Genomic DNA, 10,922 nt, shown 5'->3' with positions numbered 1-10,922 from the left:
CATATGCAAAAAAACAACAGGACCTATAACTCATATCATAAACAAAAACTAACTCGAAGTGGATCAAAGACCTAAATATAAAGCCCAAAACCATGAAGATTATAGAAGAAAAAATAGGATCAACACTAGAGGTCCTAATACACGGCATTAACAGGATACAAATCACAACCAACAACACACAAACTCCAGAGGATAGGCTAGGTAACTGGGATCTTCTCAAAAGTAAACACTTAATGCTCATCAAAAGGCTTCACTAAACGAGTAAAAAGAGAACCTACAGACTGGGGGAAAAAATTTGGCTATTAAAAATCAGACAAAGTTCTAATCTCTAAAATCTACAAGAAAATTCAACACCTCTACGACAAAAAGACAAATAATCCAATTAAAAAATGGCAGGGGAAATGAACACCAAAGAAGACATTCAAACAGCCAACAGACACATAAGGAAATGCTCCTGATCTCTAGCCTTCAGAGAAATGCAAATCAAAACCACAATAAGATACCATCTCACCCCGGCATTACTGGCACAAATCAATAAAACAGAAAATAACAAATGTTGGAGAGGATGCGGGGAGATCGGAACTCTTATGCACTGCTGGTGGGAATGCAAAATGATACAACCTTTTTGGAAAACGATATGGTGCTTCCTTAGAAAGCTAGAAATAGAAATACGATATGATCCAGCAATCCCACTCCTAAGAATATATCCTAGAGAAATAAGAGTCATCATACGAATAGATATATGTACAACCATGTTCATTGCACAATTGCTCCCAATAGCAAAAAGATGGAAACAATCTAGGTGCCTATTAATAGATGAATGGATATACAAACTGTGGCATATACACACAATGGAGTGTTACACGATGCTAAAGAACAATGATGAATCTCATAAGATCGATGCATCTGGAGGAAATAAGTCAGTCACAAAAGGACAAATATTGTATGAGATCACTACCATAAAAACTCATGAAAAACTTTACACACAAAAAGAATATTTTATGGTTACGAGGGAGGGGAAGGGTAGGGATGAAAAAACGCTTAATAGACAATAGATAAGTGGTAACTTTGGTGAAGGATAAGACAGTACACAATCCTGGGGAAGCCAGCACAACCTGTACAAGGCAAGCCCATGGCAACTCCATAGACACGTGGACCTAAGGGACTGAATTGCTGGGCTGAGGGCTGTGGGGACCATGGTCTCAGGGAACATCTAGCTCAATTGCCATACAGAGTTTATAAAGAATATGTTCTACTTTTTACTTTGGTCAGTAGTGTCTGGGGTCTTAAAAGCCTGTGAGAGGCCATCTAGGATACTCCAGTGGTCTCACCCCTTCGGGAGCAAGGAAGAATGAAGAAAACTAAAGACACAAGGGAAAGATTAGTTCAAAGGACTAACGACCACATCTCCATGGCCTCCATCGGACTGAGTCCAGTACAGCTAGATGGTGCCTGGCTACCACCACTGACTGCTCTGACAGGGATCAGAATGGAGGGTGGCTGACAGAGCTGGGGAAAAATACAGAACAAAATTCAAACTCAGAACGAAAGACCAGACTTGATGGCCTGACAGAGACTGGAGAAACCCTGAGCGTATGGCCCCTGGACACCCTTTCAGCTCAGTAATGAGGCCACTCCTGAGGTTCACCCGTAATGAGGCCACTCCTGAGGTTCACCCTTCAGCCAAAGATTGAACAGTCCCATGGAACAAAACAAGACTAAAGGGGTGCACCAGCCCTGGGGCAGGTACTGGAAGGTAGGAGGGAACAGGATGGCTGGTAATAGGGAACCCAGGGTTGAGAAGGGAGAGTGTTGACATGTCATGGGGTTCTTAACCAATGTCATACAACAATGTGTGTACTGTTTGATGAGAAACTAGTTTGTTCTGTAAACCTTCATCTAAAGTTCAATTAAAAAAAAAAAACTCCACCAAAAGAGTAAAAGGACAACCTACAGACTGGGAAAAAATTTTTGGCTATGAAACATTGGATCAGAGTGTAATCTCTAAAATCTACAAGATACTGCAAAACCTCAACAATGAAAAGACAACCCAAGTCAAAAATGGGCAAAGGATATGAACAGGTACTTTACCAAAGAAGACATTCAGGTGGCTAACAGATACATGAGGAAATGCTCATGTTCATTGACCATTAGAGAAATGCAAATCAAAACTACTATGAGATACCATCACAGCCCAACTAGACTAGCATTAATCTAAAAAACACAAAATAATAAATGTTGGAGAGGTTGTGGAGAGACTGGAATACTTATACACTGCTGATGGGAATGTAAAATGGCACAACCAGTTTGGAAATCGATTTGGCCCTTCCTTAAAACTCTAGAAATAGAAGTACCATAAACAAACAAAAAAACAAAAAACCAAACCCACTGCCATCAAGTCTATTCTGACTCATAGGGACCCTATAGAACAGCATAGAACTGTCCCATAGAGTTTCCAAGAAGCACCTGGCGGATTCGAACTGCTGACCTCTTGGTTAGCAGCTGTAGCACTTAACCACTACACCACCAGGGTTTTCAGAAGTACCATAGAATCCAGAAATTCCACTCCTTGGACTATATCCTAGAGAACTAAGAGCCATCACTCCAACAGATATATGCACACCCATGTTCACTGCACCACTGTTCACAATAGCAAAAAGATGGAAGCAACCTAGGTGCCTGTCAATGGGTGAATGAATAAACAAATTGTGGTATATTTAAACAATGGGATACTACGCAATGATAAAGAACAATGATGAATCCATGAAACATAACATGGATGAATCTGGAAGACATTATGCTGAATGAAATTAGTCACAAAAGGACAAATATTGTATGAGACCACTAGTATAAGAACTCAAGAAAAGGTTTAAACACAGAAGAAAACATTCTTTGATGGTTACCAGGATGGGGAGGGAGAGAGATGGGTATTCACTAACTAGATAGCAGACAAGAATTATCATAGGTGAAGGGAAGGACAGTGCACAATACAGGGAAGTCAGCACAACTGAACTAAACCAAAAGCTAAGAAGTGTCCTGAATACAACCAAACTCTTCGAGGGACACAGTAGCAGGGGCAGGGATCTGGGGACCATGGTTTCAGAGGACATCTAGGTCAATTGGTATAACAAAGCTTATAAGAAAATGTTCTGCATCCCACTTTGGTGAGTGGCTTCTGGGACCTTAAAAGCTAGTGAGCGGCCATCTAAGATGCATCAATTGGTCCCAACCCACCTGGAACAAAAGAGAATGAAGAACACCAAGAGCACCGAGAAAATATTAGCCCAAAAAACAAAAACGACCCCATAAACCAGAGACTCCATCAGCCTGAGACCAGAAGAACTAGATGGGGATCAGCTACCACCAATGACCGCTCTGACAGGGAACAAAACAGAGAGTCTCTGACGGAGCAGGAACAAAGTGGGGTGCAGGACTCAAATTCTAGTAAAAAGACCAGACTTAATGGTCTGACAGACTGGAGGAACCCCAGGAGACATGGCCCCCAGACTCTCTGTTAACCCAGAACTAAAACCATTCCCAAAGCCAACTCTTCAGGCAAAGATTAGACTGGACTATAAGACATAAAATGATACTCTTGAAGAGTTTTCTTCTGAGTTCAAGTAGATAAAAGTAGATACATGAGACTAAATGGGCAGCTCCTGTCTGGAGGTGAGATAAGAAAACAGAAAGGGAAAGGAGCTGGTTGAATGGACATGGGAAACCCGGGTGGAAAGGAGGAATGTGCTGACATAGGGATAGTAACTTGGGTCACATAACAATGTGTGTATAAATTTTTGTATGAGAAACTAACCTGAGCTGTAAACTTTCACTTAAAGCACAATACAAAAAAATAATAAAAAGAAACGGGCCCTTTAGGATATGATCTTACAAAATATAATGCCCAGATGCTTTGGTTGTGTCACTGTGCCCCTGTGTCCTGTGTCCTGCTGAGAGCACTGGCTTCCTGTCCAGCCACTCTGCATCCAGCCTCACCAGGCGAGGTACAGAGGCCCTGCACCCCTTGATGTGCCTGATGAATGTGCACTGAGAGAATAAACATGCCACCTCTTCCACGTTGACACAGGGAACTCCAACTTCCTCCTCTTCCCAACATGCCTGTGCCTTTTGCCGTGTTCTTGCTTCTGAGACAATCCCCTCATCTCCTGCCAGCTGCCCAAGTTAGAGCTCACAGTCCCATGGCCCCTCTATGTCTCAGGCCTGGCCAAGGAGCAGAGGTCAATCCTGTGGATACTCACCCCTGAAGTGAGACGAGGCCCTCAGCCCTGCCCCCTGTCTCTACTGCATCCTTCCAGGCCTACACCCCACTACCCACACTACTGCCAAACTGACCTGCCTGCACTCTCCCCCCATCATTAAAGCTCAGCCTGAATGCCAAGTCTTCCAATAAGTAAACACAGTGAGGTAGGAATGGGGGGTCATCCCAAGGTGTGAAGATGGGAGGAGTGAGGACTTTCTGGGGATGGTGACACGTATGTAGTTGCCTCCTGAAGCAGTAAGAACGTGGTCCCATTCCATGCAGACTGGGTCCGGACAGGGATGGCTCACAGGACCTGATCTTGATCCCTGACTGACACCATTATAGGGCTGTAGAGACCATCCAGGTGACTGAGTGGGGAACGAAGGGCATGATATCACCACCACAGGGATCATGTGAACTCAGGGGCATCTTAACACCAGCCATCAAAGGCTGATACCAATATGTTCTTCCAGAGGTTTCCCACAGGGCAGGTGGTGGGCTGCAAGGAAGAGCAGAGGGGCTCACACCAGTGTACAAACTGAAGGAGACCATGCTGCTCCTTCTACTCAACAAAGCAAGCATATCCTGAAAATGAATTTCCCACACTTCAGGGAGATGGAAGCTCAGAGCAAGAGTTAACTTGAGTTATAAAAGTTCAGAAATGTGATATTTCTTGGAATCAAAGGCAATGGAAACCCATGCAAATGTATTCGTGATTTTATTACACTCAAATCATCTTTGTTCAAAGGGAGGGCATTGAATCTAGCCTTTGCCACTTTCTCCACTTGACAATACTCAAAATATTTGACATCTCTGAGCTTCAGTGTCCTCATCTAAAACATGGGAAAATAATACTGGCCCCATGGCATTGTCTTAAAAAAAAAAGGACTAAATAATATTTAATAAGTTATTAGAAGTGCTTGGCAAAGTGCTTGGTACATTGTCTGGCTGTAGTAGTAGTTGTGGTAGTAATTTTGGTAGTAGGAATGATAGTAATAATTGTAACAGCAGTAAGTATTTTATCCCCGTTACACGGATGAAGAAATAAATTCAGGAATATAAATGTCTCCAAAGGTGACAGGATACCTTGCCCATACCCAGGAGACAGGCTAAGACCTGAAACAAAGTTGATTCTAATAAAATATCTGAGTGAACAAATTAAAGAAGAAAACAGAACCAGGATGAGTGGTGTGAAGGCCTCGCTGAGGTCTGAAGTGGTGTGGGGCCATATCCATCAGTGGGAAGTTGCTTGGGTCATGTCTGGAGGGTCTGTTTTGGAGGCAAAGGCTAGCTGCTCTTAGGTCCAGTGGCTGAGTGAGCACCCCAGACCCCAGGGAGTGGACCTTGCATGCCAGTCACTAGGATTGGCCTCAACCATGTTGGGACCCCTTCTGGCCCTCTGATCTCATGGAGAGCCATACCAGGTGTGCCTCAGAGATCCAGGGTGCCAGATAATCCCAAATGTGTCCTTAGCCCCACGCATTTGGAATAGCTTAGCAGCCTTCCAGCCTCGGTCATTATGCTTGCTCAACACTGCTAAGCCTTGGTGGTGCTGGGCAGGCAGTGGGCTGCAGAGAAAGAGCTGAGGGGCCAGGAAGCAGGCCTGTTAGCGTGACCTTGGAGTGGCATTCCATCCCAGGACACTCCTGTTGCCATCTATAAATGAAGGGATTGGATGAGATGAGGAAGAAGGAAGTTCCCACGTCATGCCAAAGGCCAAAGACTAGGGGTGGCTCCTAGAGAGCAGTGCTGAGAAGGGGTCAGAGTAAGTCCAGGGGCTCAGCAAGGAGGAGTGTCAAGATTGATTAGTGATGATGGGAGGAGTAAGGACCCATCCAGGGAAAGGAGGAGCTATGGAAGCCTCCAGCTCTAATAGCCACAAATCAATTTTGTTGAGAGGAACTACAGCCTCCCATAGACCAGGTGGGTGGATGTTCAGGTTGATGGCTGAAAGGGTAGGTAGGACCCCATCTCTTTTATGGCCTCAGCAGCCTGCTCAAAACTCACAGATGGTCAGTCGGTGTTGCAGGCAGTTCTTGTCGTTCCACTGTCCATCTGTGTACATTTCCACACACCTCTCCTTTCCCAGGCCCCTGGGTTCCCCCAGGTACCAGTTGGTGTAGTTCACAGGAGCCCCATCCAGGTAGTAGAACTCTCCAGGGGTGGAGCCCTCGGCCAGGCCCAGGTAGGCATAAGTGCTGTGCTCCTTCACAATGCTTGCAATGGCTGTGTTCTCCTCTGGGCTTCTTGGGACAGCAATTCGACCACCAGCCCTGGCACATGACTCTCTAATGGCATCAAAATTGACTGACTGCCCATTGGTGGAGAAGACCTTCTCTCCCACTGCCAGCATGAATCTCTGCAGGCTGAGGACTGAGAGAAAGGGTGCCAGGTCATGCCACTGGCTGCTGTCTATAAGTCCTGTCTCCCTCACTCGGTTCTCTGCCTGCTCGCTCTCCAACCTCTTCACCTCCACCTCTCTGTGCCTTCTCTCTCCCTTCTAATCCTAGTCTTTCTAACTGCTACTCTATGCTCCACCCAACTGTTTATTAATTCATTCATCCATTTAACAATTGCTTATTGACTGTCCACAACATGCCCAGGGATTCATTAGAAAGCAAGATAGGAGGACTTAGGGAGCCTATGCTTCCTGGGACTTAGGGAGGCATGTCTACCCCATCTCCCTCTGGGCCAGTTAGAGATATCAGAAAGCAGAAGCACCATTCCTCTCCCCAATTCCTGCATGTCCACACCTGTTTGTCAGAGCTTGATGTTCTGGAGGCAGGTGCAGAGGATGAGGGGAATTGTGGGAGAGTCTCCTACCCTGTAAGGCCCCAAGGGGCCCTCTTACCTCCCATTAACTGCAGGATTTGATGTCTGAAGTCATGGAGTGTGCTTTGGAGCTCCTCATCCAGAGAAGCTGGAAGCCCTACAAAGAGACCGCCACCCAGGGTGAGGGGCAAGCCAACAATGGTTCCCATGGTTGCCAAGAAGCAGTTGTCCATGTTGCAGGCCTGGCACTCTGCCCTTTAGTTGTCCATCCTCACTGCCTAGGCCCCAAGTTATAAGTCCATAAGGCTGGAGGTGTTCTCAAACTCCCTATACGCCCACCCATTCATCTAGTTTTGTCCCTGTGGATCCCCCTCCCTGCTCTTTTCTGGCATAGCCCTCAGCTAACTGGCTGCCCACTTCAGGGGGGTTCCTGGTTTCTGGGTAGGTTCCCTCCCCACTCCCATCAAGGACAAGTTCAGTTCTCTCTCCATCTCCCGCTGGACCTTGATTACTACTCAGAGTGTTGGAGCTCCTATCTGCCTGTAGAGCTCCAAAGCAGACCATCTGCCTGAATCCTCTGTCCATGCAAGCCTGCTTTCCTTTCAGAATGCCCCCAACACCTCAGTCCCAGGAAATGCTGTCCTTCTTCCCACCTTATGGTTCCCCACAGGAGCCATGATATGCAGAGTACTTCCCACACAAGTCAGTCCCTGTGTTTTGGCCATAGCCACCCAGACACCTCTGACTTGTCTCCCAACCTTGTCTCCTCTTATGTGGAAGACATGCTCTTTGGGGACTTCCCATCAGCCCTTGGGTGGCCATGGTTTTGGGTGAACCCCATCATGGGCTTTGAGCAGCCACATAACTGACTGTCTAGGCACCCTACCAGTGATGCCATTGTCTGCTTGCCCCAATGCTTCTCACCTGGGGGGCCCCACTCTCTAGGCTCTCTCTTGTCTCCACACTCTCCAGCGACACCAGTGGCTCCAGTCAGTCCATCACGCCCAGGGATGCCTGCCATTCCTCCAGGGGGTCCCATGGGGCCTGCAGGGAGGAGAGACCATGGATGTATGGGGTCAATCCCCCACAGCTGAGTCAGGACTGATGTGAACGTACCTCCATTGTCACTGGGCTGACTTACCTGCTGTTCCTTGGGCACTGTGAAGACAGACCCTCAGGGCTGCTCCAGCGTAAGGGCCCCAAGAAACTCCCACCATGTCCCACCACTTAGCTGACCCTTAGACACCTGTTCAAGACCCAGCCTAGAGCCCAGAGCCCAGAGCCCTAGTTGGAGGAGCCTCCTGAAGATAGACACTGTCCCTCAGTTGAAGGTGATCTCTCTAGCCTGGTACCTGGAGGTCCAGGGTCTCCTTTGATACCATCTTTCCCATCTCTGCCTGGCTGGCCATGTAATCCAGGTATGCCAGGGATGCCAGGGCTCCCCATACAAACTTCCTTCACATCACACCTGACGTCCAACACCACCAGCAAGACAAGGGTGAAGGCCTGAGAGAACAGCCACATGGTTCCTGTTCCACAGCTTGTCCTGCAGAAAGAAGTGCCGTTGGCCCGTCTGAAGAACTTACCAAAGTCCCCCCACCCCGGCTGTGCTCTGTCAGGATACAGCCACCTGGAGTAGTCTGAGAGCCAGGGAAGGCCCATACAGAAGCCTGGGAAGACACTGACTGTCCACAGAAACTCCCACTGTCATCTGGTTTCTGAAATGGCATCACACCACTGTTAGGGTCTTGCAGTGTGACCATGGGGAACTCACATTACCTCTCCTGACTTCAGCTTAATCTTCCCTGCCCTGGGGACACTCTTGACCTGTGCCCCCCAGGCTGTTTGGAGGAGGAACATGGCCACTTACTCATGGGCTCATTCTGTCTATCCATTAGGCATTGAACTGCCCTGTTTTCAGGTTCTGAGAGATTGGGGTCCTAAGGGTAAATGGATACAACCCAGGCCTATGACCTGGGCTCCTGCAAATGGTGAGGAGTCTTCTTCCCTTTCCCTCTGCCGGGGTGTCTCCTCCTTGGGGAGCTATTTCTCCCACCCCCCCTCCTCCGCAGGCCCTGCTAAGCCTCTATTGAGAGTGGGCCTGGTCCAGGAGCATGGCAGGATGTAAAGATATTTTCAAGCCCATTTCTCTGCACCTACAGTTATGATTCAGCAGAACAACTCCCAGTGGGAAGTGGGGAGCCCCCTCCTTTCTGCCGGGACCACAAATCAAGTCTGTGGCTGCTGGGCTGATTGTCATTGCCTGCAGTGTGGTGCTCTGGGCAGGAGCCAGGTTGGGGAAGACCCAGAGGATGGGGCCAGACTCACCCACACACCTTTCAGGCCACATGGACTCTGGGTCAGAACGGAGGGGTGGGAAGCATCATTTATAGGGATGGGGGCTGCCATGCTCCCTCCTTACCCAGGAGAGGACCTGGTCACAAGTCACAAGGGCCTCTACTTTGGGAAGGCCAGGCAGGAAGTGTCATCTAGTTTACACAGAACATTTGCTTGAAGGGCACTCAGGCTGGAGTGTCACTTAGGACCCTTGAGGGGAGCTCAGGACCTGCTTCCAAGAACCCCAGTTCTTTCAGAAAGGAAGTTTCCAGTAGGTTGGAGGCCACTCACCCCTCCCCAGCCCTGGGCTCAGCTCCCAAGCAGTGAAGGTCAGGGCACTTACACGTACACAGATGAAGGCATGTCCCAAGGGAGCTCCCTCCCTCCTGGTTGTCTGCGCCCCCCCTTGGATGGTGGCACACCCACAGTCCCAGTATCACCAACTTTCCAATTCTCACCAGTGAAGAGAACGTACCCAAGGCCAAACTCTCCCAGGAGAGCAAAGGGACAGAACAGAAACACAGGATGTCTCCATGTGACTTCTACCTGGGACACTCCCAGCCCCATCCAGAGCTTCTTTAGCTTCTGGAAGGGTCCATTTGGTTACTAATTTGGTTCCAAAAAATGTAGCACCCACAGCTCAAGCTGAATGAAGTCAGCCTAACCTGGAGTACCCTGTCTGTACTGGGATCTGGCTCACCACTGAACCCCTAGGCCTACCAGCCCTGGCCCCTGTAGTCTAAAATAGAGTCAGTGGGCACATGGGCCAAAACCCAAACCTGCTGCCATCAAATCGTTTCCGACTCATAGCGACCCTATAGGACAGAGTAGAACTGTCCCATAGAGTTTCCAAGGAGTGCCTTATGGATTAGAACTGCTGACCTTTTGGTTAGCAGCCATAGCACTTTACCACTACGCCACCAGGGCTCATGGGCAGTCATGATTAAATGTTCCACTTTTCTCTGTCCTGCAGGTTCAGCTGTTGGGAAGCAAGGCAGTGCCAGGAAGGCCACAGGAGAGTGGCAGCTTCTGTCTTTGGCCATGGGTGATGTTTGATATTGTGATAATAAGTGGTAATTTCATAAAGTGGTGGAATGCTATATGAAACCCTAATTGATGAGTGTTCCTACTCAAGCTGTTGGGTTAGGAGGGAATCTACTACTGCAAGAGTGGTAACAATGGGGACCAAGACACAGAACCATTTCCATGTTTTCTTGTAAGTGGTTGGAAGAGTGCTTGAGATTTTTGGGCAGAGCAGAAGATCTTCTGGGAAGTAGGAGCTCAGCTAAGTGGACCCCACTCATAGGAGCAAGAAACCATCCAGTTCTTATTTGGATGATGCCTTCAGCTGCCGTACTGCCTGCCCCAGACACAGTGCAGGTCCTGGGTAACAGGGGGAACAGCTCCATGAAAGAGGACTTCCTCTTGGCTATGTGTGTGGGGGGGAGGGTGGTGATTACAGGTGGTGAAACAGGTGAAATTGCTTGGCAATTTTTGTAGGGTCTGGGAGGAGGCAGCTGGGATGTCTAAAACAATGTAACAAATGGAGGAAAGG

General features: G+C 48.1%; 1 protein-coding gene across 1 annotated transcript; it reads right to left on the bottom strand.

The window, feature by feature from the left end:
• Positions 1 to 5,857: 5,857 nt before the first annotated feature.
• On the bottom strand, positions 5,858 to 9,078 carry LOC100673610 (pulmonary surfactant-associated protein A-like). The gene is made up of 4 exons (XM_003418619.3): positions 8,383 to 9,078; positions 7,955 to 8,074; positions 7,110 to 7,187; positions 5,858 to 6,631 (listed from the first exon to the last, which is right to left on the bottom strand). The coding sequence occupies exons 1-4, from the start codon at positions 8,690 to 8,692 to the stop codon at positions 6,255 to 6,257; spliced, it is 885 nt and encodes a 294-aa protein (XP_003418667.2). The 5' UTR covers positions 8,693 to 9,078; the 3' UTR covers positions 5,858 to 6,254.
• Between the last annotated feature and the right edge of the window lie 1,844 nt (positions 9,079 to 10,922).

Source organism: Loxodonta africana, chromosome 8 (assembly GCF_030014295.1).
Source record: "Loxodonta africana isolate mLoxAfr1 chromosome 8, mLoxAfr1.hap2, whole genome shotgun sequence".
Taxonomy (NCBI): domain Eukaryota; kingdom Metazoa; phylum Chordata; class Mammalia; order Proboscidea; family Elephantidae; genus Loxodonta; species Loxodonta africana.
This window is presented reverse-complemented; position numbering and strand designations above follow the sequence as displayed.